General features: G+C 38.1%; 1 protein-coding gene across 1 annotated transcript; it reads right to left on the bottom strand.

Annotated features, from left to right (window-relative positions):
- Positions 1 to 3,245: 3,245 nt before the first annotated feature.
- LOC111340420 (thyrotropin receptor) lies at positions 3,246 to 13,269 on the bottom strand. Its single transcript, XM_088760417.1, is given in 12 exon segments — positions 3,246 to 4,764; positions 5,188 to 5,610; positions 6,031 to 6,069; positions 6,666 to 6,747; positions 7,780 to 8,066; positions 8,069 to 8,799; positions 8,977 to 9,048; positions 9,823 to 9,897; positions 10,750 to 10,821; positions 11,553 to 11,624; positions 12,478 to 12,543; positions 13,205 to 13,269. Coding segments are annotated over 12 exon segments (2,112 nt in total). The 5' UTR covers positions 13,258 to 13,269; the 3' UTR covers positions 3,246 to 4,624.
- Positions 13,270 to 24,075: the final 10,806 nt, after the last annotated feature.

Here is a 24,075-nt window from a genome sequence, read left to right as displayed (position 1 = left end):
TGAATAAACTTGCTTTGTTTCTTGTTTGGAATAATGGCTGCAAGATTTGTAATAATGTGGTGGGCGACGAAGATGTTAATGCATTTTCCAAACAACAAGAGAAAGAGAACACAAAAGTTAAATTAAATGCTGTACGATTGAAACATTTTCAATTAATGAATTCCTTGATGCATTTTGTTTCTCGTTCGTCAATCTACTATACTGAAGAAGGAAACAATTAAATTTTATCCATTTCACGCCTCATTTCATGACCGACATTGAGGGTAGTAAAATGACTTTGCGCTATATTTCAAAGGAAGGATTTTGAATGTTTAAAATAATCGCACAGATTTCTCGGTGTTTGTACGTTGTGACTGACGAAAAAGAAAACCAAATAATCAAAGTGATGGTCCATTTTTGAGTAGTCCAACAAGGTTCTGTCCGTGGACTTGAGGTCATTGTTTTGTCCACCAACCCATTGCTTGGTGATCAGTTCTTTCAACATATGTTAGAGAGTACGTAATTCTCCTAATAAGGCACATTTCATAGACATTGAATCGGTTGAAAATCTTTTCAAGAACTCTCACCTGTCGAAGTACAAACGAGAATTTCATCGAGGCGGGTGGTAGCTATTTCACACATTCGATGTACAAAATAAAGAGAATACTTTTTCTCTAGAACAGGTTACCAAATGTAACACAGCTGTCCAAACGAAAAGTCCAGACTAAACAGCGCGACATCAGTTCTTTCACGACCAGAATAAAATTCTGTCCACCATTTTGAATGTGGTTCCAAGGAAACTGGGTCAAGAGGTAATTACGGCCAATCAGGAATAAGAAAGTGTCTTCAAAGAAATCTTCGCTTTTGATTGCAAAATCTGCATTTTGACTTTCAAATCCAGATTTTGGATTTTACGGTAAAACATGAAATCCAAAAACGGAATACGACGTTGAGAAAACCGTCCTCAAGATGGATCTGAAATCCAACTCCAGATCGCATGGATTTCTATGTTTCACTACTTTTGGGAAATCTAAAGAGGGATTTGCAAAACTACAGCTGTTGTAGGAGAGGTCTCAGTAAGATTCACCGGGAGCTGTAAAACGGCAAAGACATTAGCTTTCGTTCATTAGCTCTAGATTTGAAATATAAATCCATTGTTAAGGACGGATTTTCAGCATCGAAATCCTTGGGTCCTTTTCATGTTCTAGTGAAAAATCCCAAATCTGGAATTCCAAATTTAAATCCAAATTTCCCAATGGGAAGCACGCCAAGGTCAGAGTCGTTTTCCCAACATTCCACTTGTATTCGCAGTTTTTTTGGACTCTTTTAAATAGAAATAAGATTATTCTCATAAGGTCATCAACTTAGGGCAGAAACAATTAAAATGCCTTTGGCTTTTCGAATATCAAGGCTATCTTCGGCTGCAAGTTTCTTTAAAGTTACTTCCCACTTTCAAAAGCCGAAAAAAAATTTTTTTCTTTTATTGGACTAGATTGAAGTTACACATTTTACCTAACGTTTACAAAAAGAAAAATTTAAAAATCTCAAAAAGCGTCCGACTTATTTACGAAAACGTATTTTCAAATAAAAGTTGTTAAATAAGGAAGGCGTCATAATCTGGTAAAGAGGCGAACCCCCTGCGGGGATATTGGCGGCAACCTCATGTTATTTCCATATTTTGTTAACATCGCGCACTTATCAAAAGCCACACGTGGAAGTCCTCTACTGGTGGAAAGTATTTTCTCAAAAAACATAAATCAAAATTAAAGAGGAGACTCCGAGCAAAGACAAAAAAAAAGGTCCAAAGAAGAGAGAAATGGCACCATTCTGTTAAGGGAAAAGAAACAGTCACGGCAATCCTCTCCACGCTGGCATCCAGACTGCAAAGAAAACAAGAAAGTGCCATCAAATCTACATTTGTCCTACATAAGGTTAAAAACGAGGTTCCTTTAATAAGCAAGTACCGGTCTTGATACCAAACATAGGCAATGGCCTCGAATCGTATGAAATCATGAATGAACCTACCCAAAGGAACTCATCTCAGCGATAACGGTATAAGTTAAGCTGTCTTTCGATTTGCTGATTTGCTTTCAGCAGTTTCTCCAACCTCACTTTTTTTTTTTGCCGCGGGTTTTTCCCTCGCCAATTTTTCCCATTACTCAATGTTCAACAGAACGAGATAAAAAAAAAAACGTGACTGCTATGCAGTACTTTTCCTGGGAAAATTTCGATCCGACTGTCATTGATGCCAGGAGGTCCCGTCTTCCCATTGGTTCGCTGTTTCAGGAGATAATCTCTTGGTTTGGCGCTATTTGTTTACAAACCTTTAGGAACTGAAATCTCGCATTTGGTTTTGAGAGGTATAAATACACTTTGAGCGAATTTATAGGTTATGTAGATTTGACCGATTTTCCTGAGATCTCGCCAAAACATTACAGGGATAATGACAAACGAATGTGTGACAGAAAATTTTAATATCTGAAATATTTTCTACGTGGTTCATTCATGCAACGCGTTTCGCATATTTTACGCTACTCTAACTTTAGATGCAGATATCTAGAGTTTATAATCTCTTGATTGCGGCCTATCAGGACGCCTTTGATTGGTTACTTGAGAATGTGGGTTTTGGTGATCTGCTTTAAATCAAGTCAAACGTTTCCTAATATCCTCCCACACGTGAATTCACTGTCGGGTGAATAGAACTTTATTAAACTGTAACATTTCTACATCCACCATCACCTCCGTACAATCCTCCAGAATACTACTTCGTCGTTGTTACATTTATATCCTGAATTAGGGGCGGGCGATCAGATCAAATGAGAAAATTTAGGATTATTATGGCAGTTTCTTGAGGCACTGAAAATTTTCATTAAAAAAAAATCCACTCATGACTTCTTAGCTGATAGATGTACATCTAACATCAATATGCATATTCTCGATACTGTCTTGAGGAGAATTTGTTTAACAATTGAGGGCCTCTGAATTTGGCGACTATTTCCTTTATTCTGGTGACCTTACTGTTTGATTCAGGGGTGATATGGTAAGAAGAAATCAAATGCTAGTAACTCTTAGGGGTCAAAGAGTTGAGGAACATGGGGGGAGGGGGTAAGGAGAAATTAGATGCTAGTAACTCTTAGGGGTCAAAGAGTTGAGGAACATGGGGGGAGGGGGTAAGGAGAAATTAGATGCTAGTCATTCTTAGGAGTCAATGGGTTTATGGGTTAATGGATAGTTATCTAGAATAAATCACAATTTTTTTAAAAATTTTATTTATTTAGGCAGACATGCTTGACAATATACAGTGACTTCACTGGATAGTTGACAGTTTACCAACACAGGTTTGACTGATACGTATCACTCATTTGATGTTCGTCTTACTGTCTTTCTGTATTACGTCAGTAACACCTTTTTTCTTTCAATTTGTACGAGCTTCTGCAAAATTTACTTAGGAGTAGAGAGAGCAAAAAATCCAAATGAATAAATATTTGAGCCAGATACACATGCATCCTCTGACCTGAGCACTTAGTACATGCGTGCCGTGGGGTAAATAAAATTTATGGCATAACATTGTCAAGTAATGCAGCCATCTACTAATTATTTAAGATCTCGCATTTTTTTCCCAACAAATCATGAGTAAGATATCGATAGGAACTTGGAATTGGATAAATACAACTCAAGGCCTTGCATTGTTAAACTACACAACCTTCTACTAAACATAGCGGAAGTTACAGTTGCGATGAAATAAATCATGAGTAAGATATCATTAGTAAATTTAGACTGAATAAATATGATTCATGGCTTTAAGCATTGTAATACAACACAGTCATCTACTAAACTTATCAGATATTACCACTGTGATGACAAAATCATAACTAAGATAACTTCAGGTTGAATAAGTATGATTCATGGCTTAGCATTGCTATACAACACAGCCTGTTACTGAATGCTTACAGTAGGTAAGATACTCATGCTGACTTCAAATTGAATAAATGCAAGTTATGGCTTAGCATTGCTATACAACAAGCCATCTACAAAATATATCATAAGACGTTAAGATTGAATAAAACAAATCATAAGTAAGATAGCAATATATGGTAACTGATTTAAATTTAATAATTATGATTCATGGCCTAGCAATGTAATACAACACAGCCATCTACTGATATCAGCGTTAGATTGAATAAATATGATTTATGGCTTAGCAATGCAAAAAAACACAGCAGTGTACTTAAAATCTTACCATTTTTAACAACTGACATGTAAATAAGGGGTGAAAGTAATCTTTTCCTTAGCAGCCTATTAAGTTTGCCTGCTGTTCAGATCAGACCCTATATATTAAACAACGCCATATGCTGCTACTTTTTCTACGCTTAGCACTAACTGAACTAAAATTCAATCTACATCTGAAATAATTTTATAAAAGACTACTCAAAGATTAACTACTTATCAAGGAAAAACCCTTAGAGATTAATGTTATGGGTAACTTTATCTGCCGGTCTTTTGGAATGACCTCTTGAATTGATAACCGTAACGCAACTGCATTTTGACGCTATTAACGAAAACTACTACAGGTAACTACTTAATCAATTCCAAATTAAATTTGTTTCACAAAGAATGCACTCCATTGAGAATACAGTGTTATTGATTACACACTCGTTTCTTTTACGCCATCGATCGCTTCGTAAAACTGATCAAGGTCGCTGTCATCGTCAAACGTGGCCAGCGGTGCTCTTGGAGACTCTCGCCCTGAGGCTGCTGGGAGATTTTCATCTGCTTTGTGTTTATCTGTTGCATAATAGCATGACACAAGGCAAAAAGAAGACATTCAGTAAGTTGCCCTGCGTTAAATACCTATACTCTGCTGAGACTAATTCATAGCGAGATTGTTATATAAAGTGGGGCACCGTAGTACTACGCAAATCTTGCAAAAGCGCTTCCCGAGAACACTATCTTGTCGTTTTTCGGAACGAAAAACAGTTCCAAGCCTTTCCAATAAGAAAAAAGTTATTTCACTATTCGAGTAAACCGCACAATGTAGTTCAGCTGGATAACGAAGGTGACGAGATTGTAGAAACAAACAATTTGTTTAAGGAATAGCGAGGAGATGTTGTTCACTACTAGTCCTCCAAATTGATGAAAAATATCTCAATGCAACACAGTTATTTTCTTTTTTTCAAAGGAAGCGGAGGCTAGAGCTGGTATACATACCCTTATTCGCGATGAACTGCTCGTCTTCCCCAGCTTCCTCGTCCATGCCATCTTCATCTTGCTTCTCAGATTCCTCGAAGTCCTTTTTTGGTTCTTCGTCTTGTTTGTCAGTCTCATCTTCAATGTTATCTTCAACGTGTCCTTTGGATTCTTTGCAGTCGTTTTTCGAATCTTCTTCTTGTTTGTCAGGCTCATCTTCCATGTCATCCTCATGTTGTTCTTCAGATTCTTCTTCTCGTTTATCAGGTTCGTCTCTCTGATCTGATTGGCCTTCTTGGTCATCCTCTGGTTTTTCATCCTGTTCAGTCTCATCTCTCTCTCCAGGCTGTTCACGATCGGTCTGCTCTGCATTTTGCTCATGCTCACTTTGATCTTTCGATTCGTCATCACTGTCATCACTCTCTGCTTCTCGATGGATTAGAACTGAAAAGAGAAAAGTTATAAAATAAAAAGTGCTCTGTACTACAACTGCTACTTCCTATGAGCTTTCTCTTGACAGTATTTATTAAAACAATAACTTTGATGGCAGCTCTTTCAAAAAAAAACAAATCAAGGCAGCAATGTTCCTAAACTAGCTTCTCCCATAAACATCAGCGGCATTTCTTTTGATCTTTACCCGGTAACCTTGGCATTTGAATAAGGGCGACGGCTACTAACGGGATTTAATTTCCGGTCATTTTAAATGTTTTTTTCTTCGCCCATCCTGGCCTCCGACCGCAAGGGTTAGTTGGTTCAGAAGGCATAAAATTTTCACTCTCTTTCCCAAAGGGCGGAACCTCTATTTACGCCTCGATTGAGCGACTTTACCCCCATGTTTACTTGAGCCGAATAAATGTTTCATACCTTCTTCGATGACTCGCATTTCCATGCCCTCATCTTGGCCTTTAGAAAACAGTTATAATATTAATCAAGCGTGTTCAAATGGCATTTACCTTCATGATTGTAAAATCAGTGAGCTGGTCGGTGTGTCAGATCTAAAGCAATAGTCAGCGTCGCCGAAGATAGTATTTTTAAGATAATCAAGCAGAAGTGCAATCACCAGAAGGTTATCGCGTTGCTATGAAACTTAATCAGATTTCAAGAACTGATGAAATTTGGTGAAACAACCTTGCACGACAAATGCTAAAATCAATTAAGGCTGACATCGCAGAGGACCAGTCTTAAATATGCAAATCCACTCAGCAGGACTCTGGTGATGACTTCCCTTCAGGTTGTCTTGATGTACCCTCAACCGAGAAAAATTAAACTAATCAAAATTAAGTCTAAGCATTGCTCAAAGTGAGAAATGAATTTCTCATGCCTATGGTTGTTCGGAGGATAGAGGTTGTACAAAAAATTGCTTGATCTAATGTCAATGTTAAGTATATTTTGACGTAACCCTCAGTAGAACAGGTTTGTTTTGAGAAACCGCGTCTTCAACGCACGACAAAATGATGATAGTCCTTACTTCCCAAAAACATGGTTTTCGATAAACGTACCTTCACTGTTTTGATTTCGTCCGCACTTTTCTATCAAATAGCCCAAGAACTGTTGGAATTTAGGACTCATAATACGTCGTACCTAGATACAAGGCGTCAAGAACAAAAATAGACAGTCAAAGACTGTATATGGCCACTGGTAAAGCACAATTTTAATAGCATTAAAAAGGCCAGAGCTGTTATAGTGACGCTAGCACGTAGAGTTGCAGAATATTTGTCTCACATGCTAAACAGAAAACCTGCCTCATCCCACATAATGATAAGTACCCTGTTCCACAAGAGAAAGATGATTCAGGAATATATTCTCCAATTGACATTGAGCCAGTACTTAAAAGTGGTAACAAATAATAGTATTCAAATAATAATAATAATGCTAACAATTTTAATATAACAATAATTTAAAGGGGCTAGCTCGAAAGACTAATGGTTTCCAATCCTCTGGACTCGAACATGCCTATGCTTCTTTTGATTCGCTTGTCAATTATGAATAATTTTCCTATTTTATTGCAATTCCATATTTTGAGGCTCTTCTTTTATTATGCGTAAAAAGTATTCGGTCATTCCGCGTCCCAAAATAATCCGCAACTCCGCTGATCCACCGTTCTATTGTTTCTCAGTTCCTCCGTTCCATCATTCTTTTGAAGAACTGAGGGTATCGTATTTCGCAGCTTGCTCGCTTCGCAAATTTAGCAGCTCTTTTCGGCTTAACTCGCTGATTCAAACTTCAAAATGCACTCTTCTCAAAGAAAAAATTCCTCAGAGTGTTCATTATGTACAGATCACATCTACTGAGATATTCCCGCAGAAAAAGTTTGATTTAAATTAAGCGTCGGTGGATGCCACTGTAAAATTATTTTGAGTTCTTTATCGTTAAAAGGTGATACGTTTATGCTGCGTTCTGTTTTTTTCTAGAGGAAGTTTTTTTCTTTTTTTGAAAGATCAAGGTCAATCCGAAAATATCCAAATATCAAGTACCGTTAAATTTCCTTCGTGCTAAGCCAAATGTTTTGCTTAAACTGGTTAATTTTACAGTCTTCACGGCATGGAACAAATATTTATGAAAGTAACCTCTAAATCTCAGCTTATCAAAGATATGAAGGTTGCGAGTTATTACCTGTTTTGTTGATAAAGTGTAGAGAATGGGATTGATGGCAGAGTTAACAGGTAGAACAAAGACTGCGATCCAAACTGCCAGGTCACCAGGTGTACGGAAGGATTTTTCCAAGAGAGACCTCAATCCAATTACCACAATAGGCAGCCAGCAGACACAGTCGGTAAGAACAATGAAGAACACTCTTTTGGCGAGCGAGGCCTCCCTCCTCAGATCGGCTACCCTTCGCTTGGCTTTCATTTTCCTCTCTCTTTCGGTCCCTTGCTGAGCCAGGCGCCGGTTTGATGGGAGGATTTGTAGATAATCATGGAGTAGGCCACAATGACGAAGAACACAAGAGTAAAGTTTAAACCAACAAACATGGCAACAGAGTACTCCCAGCCTGAGTGCTTATCAGCAGAAAGTTGCATTGGGAGACATACAACTGATCTGCCATAAAAGTGGTGACCTTTTTGGCGACTACCAAAGTAGTCGATGCCCACCGTGGGAATAAATGCAATTAACCCACCAACAATCCAGATAAGGGAACACAGAAGATGCGTAACCTTGATTGTAAGGGACTTTCCACGATAGGGGAACAGAATATTCTTAACCCGGTCGGCGGATATCAAACAAATCGTCATAACAGACACTTCACTTGACAACACGGCAATGGCACCTGTTATCTGACATGACAAACTTGAACGCCAGTTATAGTCATGCAAGAAATACTGCCCTGCCCAAATGGCATCCATTACACCTATTATGATAAGGTAGATACCCATCAATCCATCAGAACCGGCCAAATGTATCAACATGATAGACTGTATCTTATTCTTCTCCTATGTCTCCTTAAACACCAACCGCCACACGATGACAAACACAGCACCAACTAACGACATAATTCCGACAACCCAGAGACATATCCTAGGGGCTCGATCTCTGAACATAGTTTCACAACTGGCGAAGCTGTCGACATAAGCAAAGTCGCAATCTGCGTCCTCCTTCGTCAAATGGCAACACATCAGGTTGGTGTCTACAGTCCTACGGTTAATAAAAAAGAGTTGAAATGAATCCCAAAAGGAGAAGAAAATAGAAAATTTCGATTCTGAATTTAAGACAATGAAAGGGTAATAGTAATACTCTACATGTTGTGTTATTGTATACAGATAAATGAAATTTCTCAATTGAACATCTCCAGACATCATTCCACTGACTTACACTGTTATTAGATTTCTCATGTTCGAGAAGAAACCGGCCGGCAGTTCTCGCATTTCGTTGTAATGGAAGTAACTGCAAATTACAGGAAAGCGATTCAATTCAACATCACTCGCTAAGTTATAAAGATGCTGCTGTCTTAAGCCCAAGTATTTTCAAGCTTTCGGGCTCTCTTCTTTTCCTTTGCTCCACCCAGTTGTCACACCCCAAAAATTCACCTCTTAACACTTCGTGAGACTCCCTGGGATTCAGAGGGGAGGAAGGAATTGAAGGGTATACCACTGTCAATGAACAAATTTTCCTAAATCGCGTTGATACCCATACAGTTAGGAACCTGAGGAATGGGAAAAGTGGGCATTTTAGAAGACGAGAGAGCAATTAACCAAGTCACACATCTGAATACGAATAATTCGTTACTGGGTACGTAAAACATACCTATTGTGTTGAGATGTGTATACATGCAATATTACATCGGTAATCTACTTGAGAGAGGACGTTTAATTGAGGGGAAGCCCTCATTTAGTTTTCCCGAAAGTTCTTCAGTGGCCAGATCTGATCATGATTGGTTTTAGGAGTGTAAAATTTGCGCGTGACTAATGGTATAAACTATGCATTAATATACAAAGTCCGTCCTTAGCTTTACACTCGTAGAGGTATCTATGGACAACTCGAATAACGTAACTCTCAACTTGCATGATTAGGCTGACTGGATTACTTGTCCGAAAAAATAGGGGAAGGGACGCTAATCCGAGAGTTAAAGGCATTGTCTCCCTAGAACTTGGAATTCACTCTCCTTGAAGCTTACAATCCCGCGTACATCTTGAATATTTGCAGCTGTTTCATACTCACAGGAATCGAATACTTGGCGCGATATCTTTGAATTGCTCGTTGCTCACTGTGCGGATTTTGTTAAAATAAAAGCTCCTGTAAGTGACGATAGAAAGAAAGGATAATTCGTTAATGACAAACATGAAAACATGAATTTAGATAAAAAAAAAGCAGGATAATTGATTGTGGGTGAGCACGAGTGACCACGCGTGACCACGCGTTACCAAGAGTGACCACGAGTGACCACGATTGTCTATGAGCGACCACGAATGATCACTTCTTGCCACTAATTACTCGCATGATCAAGAGTAACTACTGAGCAGTAACCAGAGGAAGGGAGGAATGGTGGCACCCTCCTACTTCCCGCCACACGAGCCTTTTATCCGGTATCAATAACTCGTCACTCTTATCCGTCAACTTTTCATTTTTGTTGTTTTGTTTTTATCTTTTGTTTTATATTTTTACGTATTTTTGGTATTCATTGCTTGTTTTCTTTCCATTCATTTCCCTAAGTTCCTTCCTTCTGCCTCTGGGCGGAAACGGGCTCATTACATAACAATTATTGACAGCAAAGTAGCTCTGGGGACTACACTTTCAATGAAGGAAGTGATACATTGTTTGCATATGTCAGTCTCCGGGAATATGGTTTATCAACGTTGAAATCACAAATTTTTGGACAAATTCACCTGATGATAATGAGATTATGATGTCAGCCAAATTTATAACTTCTTGCCCTTGATCACGTGTAGCCACTTGTGGTCAATTTTGGTTGCTAATGGTCACTCGTGGTCGTTCGCTGTCAATCGTGGTCACTCGTGTATAATTTTTGACACAACCTTCTAAAATGACGGATATGCAGAAGATGCGGACGAATGCGCTTTCACAAGACCCCAGTTTTGCAGTGCTTCACTAACTTCGATTAAAAATGCTAATGAGAACTAGACTTACATAGACTGCAGGTTTGTTAAGCCTTCAAAAACTCCACGCGGCAGGTATTGAATATTGTTTTCATAAACAGCCCTTGAACGACAAAGAAGACAAATCATTATCACCGTGACCTAAAGTACAGAAAACTCTAGTTGCAAACAATCTTCTAATTCCTTTATCCACTCTACCATGTCTTATCACAAAGATATCTTTATAAACTACGTGACGCTGAGAAGAAGATTGCTAAGGATCACTTTAAAAATTAGGTAATGGTAGATAGCGGTTGCCTTGCTTAATTCCAGTATGAGTATGCGCCGATTTATGTACGAGAAACAATTTCTACATTCCTTTAGTAATTGTCTTGTTTTTTTCTCACATGTGAAATCTTGCCAGTGAGATCCGAGTTGGCACTTGCTATTCTGGATAATATAGCAACTTCAAACTCGAGCAACGTCATACGCGATCCTTGTAACCTCCAAGGTGTTTGAATCTAAGCCAGCCAAAGCACACTAGTTTGAGTAATTCAACAAAACCTTGAGCAAAAGTGGATCAGGGAATTAGTCTGCTCACCCTTTGCATCACGCCACGGATACAATTTAACTTATAATTTAGGAGGTTACTTATTCCTCGAGTATATGTTTTTTTTCTTTCGCAACCGCACATCCTCTGACAGAAAATTTAAATGAACCAAAAAATAAGACAGCCGCTAATGAACATTGATTTCAGATGATCAGATATCTCGTGTAAGGTCATGAATTTTACAAGTGCAGAGACATAATTTCCGTTCACCATTCTGTTCATATGAAATTGCTGGGTTTACTTACAGGTCTCTCAATTTGGACAGGCCTTGGAACTGATCCCGTGACAGGGTTACGAGGCTGTTTTTCTCCATGTATCTACGCGATAAATGAAATGCACGAGACGCTCTCTATCACTATTTAACAGATTGTTATATATTTAAATAATTGTATGGGCTCAGAAATGTTTATCGTCAGGATCAGCTATGATTATTTGTATCGTTTATTCACCTCATATAAACGTTCCTTAAATTACTGGTTCCTTGTTCTTCAGGAAACTGTTTACTGCTCGTCAAAGTTATCCAAAAATTCATTAAAAAGCATCGTCAGACTGCTTAAGACTGCTTTCACCGGGACGAGGACATTTTGATCACATCGCGCTTGCACTGATTGTTCTGATTGTTTTGATTGTTCTGTAGTGTGTGGTATTATATTTTGGTATATAAACACTAATGAAATACCTGGCGAGCTTTCGCGTAGAGTGAAAGTAACACGTTATCTTCACAAGTAAAAATACCGCCGTTACTAAAGTTCCGTAATAAAGTGCACCTTTTTGCAGCCAAAGGGAAATTACTAGGTTTTTATTGGTGTTCATATAATAAATATTACATGGCCGCTTAGGGATACGAAATTTATCGTCTCGTGTTGAAAAGTATCTTTCAAAACTCGAAGAGAAAGTTCGCTTCTTCGCGCGGCCATGCGATATCCACATGTGCGTTATCTTAACAAATATAATAATTAATGATTCTTATTTTGTGCATCTATTTTAAAAGTTACTGTATATTTTTCGATTAAAATCCTTAAACCAGCTTTTAATCAGGTCTGAGAATGTCAGAGAAATAATGGGTCGGTACACTGATTCTCTGTTTTTACCCAAAGCTCTCTTTTCATTTCTGCCCATTAAACAAGACACGCACTGAACCAGTTTTTGTTACAAACACAAATCACTTACAATGTTTCTATCTCGGAGAGATTTTTTAACTTTGGCAAACGCTGAAGTTTGTTATTGGAGAGAAAGCTTAAAAAGAAAAAACAAAAGGAAAAAAGCTGAAAAGCAAGTTAACTGCGTTGGTATTTGAGACTCTCGGGGAGTTTTTTATCCCAAAAGGGACCTCGTGAATTGACATTAAAACTTAACTGTTTATTTTTATTTTAGGTGAGTAGCTAAACCTTTTATTCCCGGACTTGAGAATGTGAAAAAAAGGTGCCAATTGTACTTCTGCTGTTTAAATGGTCGTTTACATATCATGACAGGAATTCACTTCTCAGTGTTGGTGCATCGAATCTATGAATTCGAACTGTTGATTCTTGTAGCAGTTGGGCTGTAATAATTTAAACCTTCCCTGATCGCTTGGCAAAAAAAAAATGAAGTCACAAGTCGAGTGGAGAAAAGCGTTAAACGAGACAGTCAATCTCACTTTTTTCATCTATATTCTCTTTTCACTGCTATTGGTGACCACATCCACTAAAGTTAGCATTATATACCGGGGCGGAGAGGTTTCAACCTCTCCCTACTCTGTTATATACTGAGGCTAGTGAGGCGCATGCAGTAGTTTACGTTGATATGTTTATTGTAATAGCATTCTATTTGCAATGGCCGCAATGCAAAGGTTTACTACAATCTCTTAAAAGAAATGTACGGTTTCACTCGCTGTAAAGGCGTACAAAATGCCACTTACAGCCTTTTCAACCGAGTAAGGTTGCCAAAAACATCTTCCGGAAGACGCTGCATTTTGTTGTTTGACAAATCCCTTTGAGAAAAACTGGTTAGCTAACATTTGAGAACACAAATTTTCCTCGGAAGATAGGAAAGTCCCGCTCCCAAGTATTTCTGTAATGTGAGCCAAATCGGATAGCTGACAATAACATACTAGTAATTTTTTTACTAAATAAGGAAATGAAAAGTTTTTTAAGCGTCTTTAAAAATATCAATTATGACCAAGAATCTCCAATATGCAGAAACTGGACTCAAAGGATATATTTATTCCATCCTTAAAAATGACAGACCTTCTGCTACGATAATAATGAGAGGGAAACCTTTCATTCTATTATGACATCTATTATTCAAATAACACTTTACTCAGTAATTTCCAAATGAGCAAACTCAGTACGAGAAAGGTAGAAATGAGCGATATTCTCAACTGGTTTGGATCACCATGTATGAATGTTAACACTGACCTGTAAAGGATTTTTTTTTTGTACATAGAAAAGTCCTACTTACAGTACTTTCAGTTTGGTATTACTGCTTAGTATCTCTCGTGGCAAACTCTGCAACTGATTGTAGGACAAGTCCCTGAAAAAACGTGTTTGGGGAATAAGATGATTGCCAGCGAGAAAAAAAATAAACAAACATTCAGTTAACAAACTGCATTTCCAAGGGCTATGTGGAACTCTGTCATTTCTGTCTTGGATGACCTTTTTTTCTGCCGAAATTCTTATCTGATAGAGCTTAGGCAGATGTAGTTCATTAATCAGTTTTAGTAATCAGTTGTAGTAATCTTTGAAAACTTGAAAACTCCCTCTCTGGGAAACGTTCAAATTTCCCTGTCCAATTTTTTTGGGTTTTTGTTACGTTCCATAAATAGATGCACGTTATTTGATGGTTTAACAAAGTTGTAAGGCAGACGGATGATTTCCGAGTTGCGTAGTATTTATTTTCATTTTAGCGAGGAAAGATGCAAGCATTGTGCAAAACGTTTGCATGTCGAATAAGGGAGGAAGTGGATTCAGTTGGCTATAAATCGAAATTTTTTTCGATTGGATTAGCTTTGCACAATTGCTCACAGAAGTGAGCGCCAGCAAGCTGGTGAAGTCATCTGGACACACCCAATGTCACGTGACCCAGAGCAAGAAAAGAACCCAATGCATATGTCATTATTAAATTTACGATTTGATTTTTTAAGTCTCCTTTCGTTATGCAAAATTACAAGCAGGCATTTCGAGTTAGCATGAAAACGTACAAAATGAGAGCAAAAATGTGTCGACAAGTTTTTTTAAGGGTAATTTCTCTGGTTTTTTTTTTAGAATTCGTCAAACCAGTGTCTGCGTTTCAATAAAGATATATTCTATTTTTATTTAATGCAAAGAAAGAAAGTGCAACTTTTCGTTTTCGAGAGAGGCACCTTTTTTGTCTACAGCGGAAGTAAAACTTCATTGTGACATTCTCTAACTTTGGAACGTCCTGTTTATGAACTACTCACACAAAACTGATCAAACTCCCTGTCCGACTGGTTAACTAGTGGCTCCAATAAATAAATCAAGAACGAGAGGTGTATAAAACCATATTTTGAACTGCTTGAGAGCAATAGATCACAAATGCAATACAGAGGAAAGAAATATTAACGTTGACGAAGAATTCTTGAAAAAAAATCAGAGAATTTATACTTACACTTCCTCTAATGTGGACATTTCTTGAAGAATGTTTCGAGGCAGCTTTTCCAGCCGATTACCACTCAACCGCCTACATATAAAAAGCGATAAAAAAGATCCTATTGTACGAAAGATGCTTCAAACTTAGGGCAGAGATTTTCAGATTATATTATTGAACCTAGGATATCCACATCATAAACGCTACCCCATTTTTGACGTGATTTTCTAGTTTAAGTCTGTGTTAGAGCGCAAAGTTTCATCATATCTTTGCTTTTAGTTCCGGGATATCGTTGCAGTTTTCCTACCTTCGAATACGATCATCGTCTAGTACGCGTTAAAGAATAAATATGGAAAACATTTTCTCGAAGAGAGCCCTGAACCCTATGTTTATGTTTCGCGGGTCATTGTCGGCGTTGCTATGGTGTTTGCGCAGTTTATTTTCCAACACGGCGCCGAGGATTTTAATACCGGTCTTTTAAAAGTTACTATTCGTTTCTTAACTTTTAGCTCTAGCCATCAAATATACTACAACTGATTTTCATCAAGCAGCATGGCGTTTCCAAAAACCTTCTGGTCCATCTGAAGTAATCTTGTGCATGCTGAGGAAGTAACGTGCCACAGGACACTACTCCCTCTAAATTAGCATCGACAATTTATCGATAGAACCATTGTGTTAAACACCTTTGTTTGTCCTCTTGATCGACTGTTAGTAAGATATATGAGCCCGCAGGATACAGCAGTATTGTGCCTTTCAAATGATCGTACTGTGCAACTTGCTCGAGTTTTCCATGCCAAACTGTTTTTTAATTTCTGTAGTGCTAGTCATGTTTGGTATTTCTAAATGTGTTGCACAACCAAAGTAATTAGCACCTTCGCACAAGCACCTAGAAATGCGCACGCACAAACACTTAACTACCGTATCAGCACCTGTAGATACGATCTATATAAATCTGAAAACGTTACGCCGTTAAATGATTACACTTTGGATACAAAACTAAACGTTTTCAATTGAAATCATGTTCACGCTGCTGCAGGCACATGCGATTACGTCAGAAACAGAAGAGAGCAAGGAATTTCCCAAATGTTTGCATGAAAAGGTGTCAAGTAATTGCTACTCACAAATATTTCAACACATCTTGCCCTGTGAAGAGATCTTCGGATAAGTTTTTTAAGTTGTTGTTTCCCAGCCACCTGTAAAACGCATAAAAGTTAAATACCATTAGCATTTGAAACAATTTTCATTCCTTGTACTGACTACAATTTGCAAGAGGTCCAACTTTTTGCCTAACTAAAGGTTTGTTTGTTCTAGAATTCACATCTACATGTACTCAATATTATGAGGGCTTGAACATTTCTCATTTTGTTTACCCAAACTATGATTGGCGCATAAGTATACTCATTCGTTGCTGTTCTTGAGTCTAGCAGGTCATACCATCATAATCTTCCTATTAGGGTACCTTCAACTAAGGCATGTCTACGTATATTTTATTGTCATCTTTCAATTATTAGATAAAAATATTTTTTTAAGCCTGCGGGCCAAATTGCACTCGGTAATTATAAATCTTGATAGACAGAGGAACATCAACACGTTTAACCTGAGTTGAACAAGGAATAATATTTCTAATAAAATATATGTCTAAGTTACAGGCCATTTATGTGTCATCCAAAGTAAAAAAGATAGGATGTTTGTAAGTCGTGCCTTTTTCTCCCTAACTGCTAATTATTTTGTTAAAGAGGATTTGTACAAGTGCCTGATGTTTATGAAATTCAGTGGTTTGCCAGTATTCAATCCTATCATCAAAACAAACTTAAAAAAGGTTTGATTCAGTCGTGGGTGAGATTCAGTTTTAAATAAAACGATCATATAGGAAGAGGAATCACTCCAAGTCAGTGGCAGTCAGCTATATTAAGCTTCAGAGCGAATAACCTACAGATCAATTAACGTGTAGCGCTTGAACAGATCACTTGGTAGAGTCTCCAGTTTGTTGAAATCCAGAGTTCTATATAAAAATATACGGTTTTTCATTGTTCAGTCGGGAGTGTAGGATTTTATTTTGATTTTGTCCACAAATGTAAACAGACAGAAGTTTCTAAACAATGTACGTGTGCAATTTCAACGAGCCATTGCAGTGCTCACTGATATAAAAAGAAGGAAGATTCAAATGAATTTCTAATCAGTTTAACTATGTTACAGAGAACAGTTTGACGGTCAACATTACTTATCAATATATTAAATGAGCGTGACAAAATTTTAAGTATATCAAGTTGATGAGCTCTATCATATCAAACTTCGCCCATTGTTATGGTATGATTTGTTTTCGGGCAATGGCTCTATTGTTTACACCGGATGGTTTACATCGTGCTTAGCAGGCATCGAGTTCGGGCAAGAATTTTTGGTGTAACAACTTTTGCCTCAGGATAGTATCCTTGGGAATTTATGTAGCCCAAGAAAATTGAAGTAAGAAATAGTGTGGGAGAGGGAGAAGTGATTGATTGCCACTAAACAAAGGGCAGCGCTCATTTCAGAGCTTTTGTTGTTAGGACCACTTTCTTTTTCGTCTTTTCTGACTTGTTCAATTTATGGCTCCAATTTGGGTTTTTGGTATTTGAAGAAGAATCAGAATGCATTAGATCCCCTAGAAGTCAGAACTCCTGTAATACCACAAACTAAACATCCTAAATAAATACTGTAAGGAAACCGTCGTTTACCACAATGCAGCTGACGAAGGGTTCATAGACTTCCAGCTTAATATTATAAGTTGACATCAAAAGTAATAAGATGCACCATAAACTTTGAATAATTTTTTTCGAACAAAAATCGAAATCTGTACCAATTGAGCTAACAAGCCAACTGGTTGAGTATTATAATGCTTTTAGTATTATAATGCGCGCCTTTCTTCAGTGGCAAAGACTGTTTCAAAATTTGAATGATCAATGTTCAGTTTGTTTTTGCAGGAAGTTTAGATCAGTTTAAAAATACGATTGACGTAGAACAGAATGTATTAACCAAAAATTAATTATGTATGTCAGAGAGCTCACAAAGTTACCAGCAGTTACCAATTCTTTAACTCGAGGTATGTAAGGCTACGCTGAGCACACTTCGCTCGCTACCAGGTCCAATTCATGAATTCTTCCCACTGCGGAGACCACAACTGAATATGTACAGTCATCGTAATTCCTTTTCAATAATTTTGTGGTTTAAGAGTTAGCTGTACACTCAAATCGAAATTGCTCAAATTATCTTAGAATTGACAATACAAAATTGTTCACGTTCCCAGTCATCATCTCGGTGGAGGATATATTGCAATATATATTTTAGAACTTTAGATTTGGTAGAATTACGGATCCAAAACGGTATAAGACTCCAAAACCGCAGAACTTACAGGTTTCTAAATTCTTTCCCCAGCCTATATATACGTGGTAATTGGTCAGAAGACAAGTTCTTTATGTTGTTGTTGTTCAGGAAACTGCATTGAAAAAAAGGAAAACACAAGATAGGCCTGTTAAAAAGCAAATAGGTTAACAGATTAATTTCTTTTTGTGCTGCCATTGTAAACTTGAAAGATGACAAGAAATAAGACAACATCAGACAACTTTCTTAACATTTCACGAGACAGGAATTCTCAAGTGCTCCTGATAACATTTTCTTATATAAAGAAGTCGATGATTAGACCGCAGAGTGCATGGCTTTTCTCCTGTCGACGAAAGGAGGCTGAAGGCAATCCATTTTCAGAATGCTTCCTTAAGATGTTAATATAGCCTCTCTTTTACACAATAACTACCACACACAATTTCTATTTAATTCTCTGTTTTAAAAAGCTCTCTTTCTATTAATGTTTTGCCACGTTATATACCATATGCCAACAGAAAATTAAATCCTTATCTTGATGTCTTTACATAAATTTTTAATTAGGTGCTTGAGCAGCTTAGCGAGGGAAACAGACATTATGAAATGGACTAGATTCCATTTACAATAGAAATTTGCCGAAGAAAAGTCTGCAGAATAATATTTGGACAAGCTGAAGATAAACTGCTAAGTGTTTTGAATTCAATGTTATTTAGTTGGAAACAGATTGTTCGTCAAGCTTCCGTCGGCTTGAAAATGAAGGAATCAATGCGGGGTAAAGACCTGTGCGATTCCATGATTCCCCTAGAATCATAAAGTATGTCTGGGTTGCCAAAAAAGACGAAGGGGGGGGGGGGGGGCTTGGCTGCCCTTCTACGATATCTGTCCCATCAAAATAATATCAAAATGTCGATAGACATGTCTTGCAAGTTGATGTTCGAATTATCTTTATGCTTGCTTCATAGTTAAGGGTTGATGTAGCTTTGAACCCAGAAAAAGGATGGGAAAAGTATCAAAATCTTGATGCAGCACAACGCTGCATGTTTTCAAGAACTTACATCCCAACTGGCGGTGTATGACGTTCAAGTAAAAGTGGAAAACCTGAAACAGCTTCTTCGCGCAATCAGTTTATAATCGGTTCTGTTTACCCGAGAGCAGTTATTTTTATACAAATCACGAGAGTAGAGCTAGATAAGGTGGGAAAATGATCAGCAGCCCCATATCAAGCGAAACAAACATTTCACTCACAGTTCTTGAAGATTAAAATTGTCAAAGAAGGCTCTTGAAGGTAGGTGTTCGAGTTGATTATACGACAAGTCGCTACAAAAAAGTAAACAAGGAATATCCAAGTTAGGAGATATGAAAGATATGAGAGAAAAGACTGAAGAACATCATCCTTTAAAATGAATTTTTAGATATCATGGAATAGCATTTACAACTTCAGGAACAAGGCTGCCTACGAAGTTTGAAGGCGCGAGACTGTAATGCACAAAAATTGAGGAACAGAAAATGGTCAATTAGCCGAATTGATGGGAGTGGATTCATTACAGTCAAGTTAATGAGGGCAATAAGGGTAGAAAAAGAAGCTGCGCTGGCTGTGCTTTAGTGACAATGGAGCGCTATCGCTGAAGTGTTAGTTGCTGAGGTTTACCGCTCTACAAGCTACCAAAGGCTAGATTGAAAGCCTCTCCCAGCTTAAAAGGTCACCCAATATACGTGGCATGGTATGCTTCACCACCTGTTTATTCCTGCACCAGTCAGTTGACTTTGGATCGCCCACAAGTCCCGGTAAGTTAGTTGGGATAAAAATTTTTATAGTCAGAAACATCATCACACGTTTTCGAGATAGTTCATTTGATAAAGCACTTTTAAATGTACGCATAGTCTTTAGAGTTATCAAAGGTTTTTTTTTGTTTATCTTATTAATTATATGAAAGAACTCATTTACAATACGGGCAGAACAAAGCTCATCAGAACCAAAGTTTTTTTCACCCCTCATATCAAATTCACGGGGTACAAATGGTCACTTACTGAATTTCGTGACCACGCCCACTTCATCAGCCCACTCAAATCGACTGCGATTTTTGGATATTATATCATCTTGCCGACTCTCTGTATAACAAGTAAACAATGTACCACCGAAATATTGAACTATAATATCATAGCTTTCCATTTTGTGTATTTTCGTACTACAAAATAAAGTTTTTCCCTCGTAATTTTCACCTTTTCCCGAGCGGCTCCGTCAAAATTAAGAGGGCGTTCGTGGTCAAAACAAGACCGAGCAAGGAGTCTTGGGCGATTTCTCTCTTACGCAAGCGAAAATTGAAAATGTACCGCCAAAATCAAAGAGAGGAACAAATTTCCTTTGTTTTGATATGTAAATTGTCCAACAAGGAGCAGATTGAACCTCGTCAAATGGCTAGTCAAAACAGCCACACCTTCCTCCTATCGCTCGTTTCCTGTTTTATAAGCGTGAAAGCAGTGGGAGAAGAATCGGGTAGCTCGGAAAACGCTTCACCATCGTTTACTTACGAGATGAAAAAGTAAGATTTGTAAAGTTATTTTCCGAAAGAGTCGGAATAAATACATTTGTTTCAGGTTAGATTGCTGTTTTTACCCTAAGCGTCGTCCAATAAGTTTTTGTTGTAGCCTACTACTCTATACAATTTCGAAGGAATATATTCAGATGCTTCACCGTCCCCGAAGGGGGGTCTGTCCTGGTGTACCGGTTCACAAGGGAATTACCATTGTTCTTTCTTTGTTTAGGAGTTATCGGTTAGCTATTGTGTATTGTTTGGTCTTTTGTATTGGCTCTTGTGAACCGGTACACGAGGACAGAACCCCGAAGGGTCTCCACTCATCGAAGCGTGTACTGTAGCCAATGTAGTGAGTTTTCAGTCTCTTGTTGGGTTTGTCAACCTCCGTGACTTCAATATCATACAATTTTGTATCTTTTCTCTGTGAAATGACCTTTTTAACAGGGATGTATGCTGAGTATTCCTTGCAGAATCGCTTTGGTTCTCTTATCTCTCTCTTTGGCTTGTCCGCCATTTTGAAAATTTGCTCGGGAGGGCATCTGGGTTAGCGGCCGCGCCAGGCTGGAAACGACAAAAACAAATGTCCATCGCAGTGGGGAAACAGTTTGATATGCCTGCTTCTTTTCCTTCTTTTTCGTTTCGTTCCTTCAATGGAATTGTCAATGCGCCAGTTGACATGTACCTTGTATGGAGATGGTTGTCTGCAACCTTATAATTTGGCGATTAGTTACGTCGCCCACAAATTACTTTTGATACTGCGTGAGTTCGCTTCCAGTTTACTCAATAAAAGTGCCGTTCCTAGTCTGTTACAACGCTGGTGACATAGCTAAAACTGCAAAGCTGACCTTGGGCAATTTTGTTCCTCTGGATATTGTCTACCCGATATCAGTCCGCGGGAAAGTATTAACTAAACATAACTCTTAGTTGTGAAAGCACCATTTCACAGAAGCGGTTTTGGAAATTACTCGCTCCGAGGACCGACAATGTCGATGGCGTTATGTCTTATACAATGTAGAATAATTTTGCTTTGCCGTTACTATGGCAATCAGCCGCAAAAAAATAATCCTCTCTTCTGTGTAGCTCTGTGTTAGAATGTACCTAGGTCCCCTCTATGCTAAAGTTCATTCCAGACTCAAGACTGTTGCGTTTTTGAGGCCTTAGGATCTAATACAGCCATTATACCCAATGACCCACACGCTCCTGTTCGTAGGCTGAATATTTAGTTCATAGCGAGATACATCTCGTCGAAGTTAGGAAGACACAATGAAATTTGAAGAAAGGTATATCATGTGTGTGATTGACACTTCCCAATTTGGTGATGCCATGTGCTTAGTGATCGCTTGTTGAATGTGAGTGAGTCTGTAGAAAGGAAGCCCTTTAAGACTGAAACGTGAGAGTGATGAATCATTTCCTGTAAGTCGCCGTGCAGGTGAATTTCAATTTTCTCAAAGAACAGTGATTAGAATCAAATCGTGCCGACCAACGCCTTATTGCTCACACTTAGTCCAGCGTAAAATGAGCGTTATATATGAAAGTTACAAATCTCCTCAGTATCGCTTAGCCGTTCCTCGTCGATAGGCAATACTTTGGATGGTATGGGTTGCCTCAGATTCTTAAAATTCTCGTCATTTTCGCAACACCAATCATTTTCAGTTACCATGTACATTATCGCTTTCGGGTTACGCTGTATTTCTCCGTAAAGTTTCATCGGTCGCACTCCAACAAAGACGAGACTAGGACATATTTCGATATTTCTTCATATTTCTGTGCAGAAACATTAACATTCTGTTAACGTACTGTTAGCATTCTTTCATTTGTAAGGACCTCTTAAGGTAATTGTTTGTACTGTTCTCAAGAAGTGATTCATAAATTAGGCTTTCCTCAAAGTGCCAGGGTTTGCAGTCAAAATCAATTAACAAAACTCCTAATCTAATTAACAAAAATCATTGATAAGAGTGCAGCGTTAACTAATTTACTCTTTAAGTAATTGACACGCGACTTCTTCAAATAATTTCAAACCCTTTACAAAAGCTCACGAGTAATGAAATTGCAACATATGAAAATGGGTAAACAAGCTGTGGGGGTTCATTGGTGATCAGACATCCACATGAGAGAGGAAACCATATCACAATCATTTGCCTTGAAAAGAACTTCTAAGGTGTGTGTGCTATGTTATTCAAAATTCAGATGTATCTAAACTGTCAAGAGAGGTTTTTTCGACTCCCTGTAAATCCGTGTGGCTCCCAACAGCCTCCACAGTTTTTCCTGGGTGATGTATATGGAATCAGTAAACAGCTTGAAAAAATTGTTGTTGGGATTGTAGACAAGATTTAAAAAGTTAAAGGAAAAACTTTCGACCCCTCTCTTTATTGTCTGCTAAAGGATTTCAACATTATGAGAGGTGACCTGTCTTATACCTCTCCACGGAACCGTTGAAAATGAGGTTCAGAACAAAAGTTTAGTTTTAGAAATACAAATGGTTAGACATGTGTTAATGAATAGCCAACAGGTGGGCAAAATTAGTACAATTCAATTAGTATTACATATGTGACAGACCTCTTGTTGTAAGATCATGAATTAATCAGATACATGTATTGAAAAAAGTTTTCTTTCTTGGTATATAAATCGCAGCGAGTTTGACAATGATCACCTGAATGATGGTCGAATGAGCCTGCGATGCTGCGCATTCGGAGCCTACACTTTATTGTACGTAGTGATTAAGTTCTCAGATACATTGCGTTGATAAGGCAGCTTAAAGAAATGTTGAAAGGATGAGAGAGGTTTAAAATAGTTTCACTTCTAGTCATAAAATGTGAAATAGTTGTTAACCCTTTTCAGACAGACAAAAAAACCTTATAATTTGGCCATACAAAACTTAAGCTCACTTTGTTTGTCGTTGTATGAAGTAACCCTTAAAATATTGGCGGTTTTGAGACACCGTGGGCTCAGACTATGGGGTCACGGGACCTAGATCATGTAGACTGGAGCGCCAAAATGCTTTCATGCAAGCTTGGCGAGTTCACAAGTGAAGCCGTGTCTCTTGCTCATCTGTGGATGGCTACCAGGACCTGCCAAGGCTTTTTGGGCCAGTTTTGAGTGGCAAAAGTCTCAATCGATGTGATATTTTGCTGGTAGGACTGGGTGGCCCGACTCAATAATTTGTTAAAATGGAAATGTGACGTGTTCCCTTCTCGAGTTGTGGTGGAATTTCCCAGAACTCTTTTCGGTCATAAACGAGGCAAAGGTTGTGTTTTAGACACTAGCTTTCGTGAAATGGAGGAACAAGAGCTAGCGGACA

This window comes from Stylophora pistillata, chromosome 1 (genome assembly GCF_964205215.1).
Source record: "Stylophora pistillata chromosome 1, jaStyPist1.2, whole genome shotgun sequence".
Classification (NCBI taxonomy): Eukaryota; Metazoa; Cnidaria; class Anthozoa; order Scleractinia; family Pocilloporidae; genus Stylophora; species Stylophora pistillata.
Note: the sequence above shows the minus strand (reverse complement) of the source record. Positions and strands in the feature narration are given on the sequence as shown.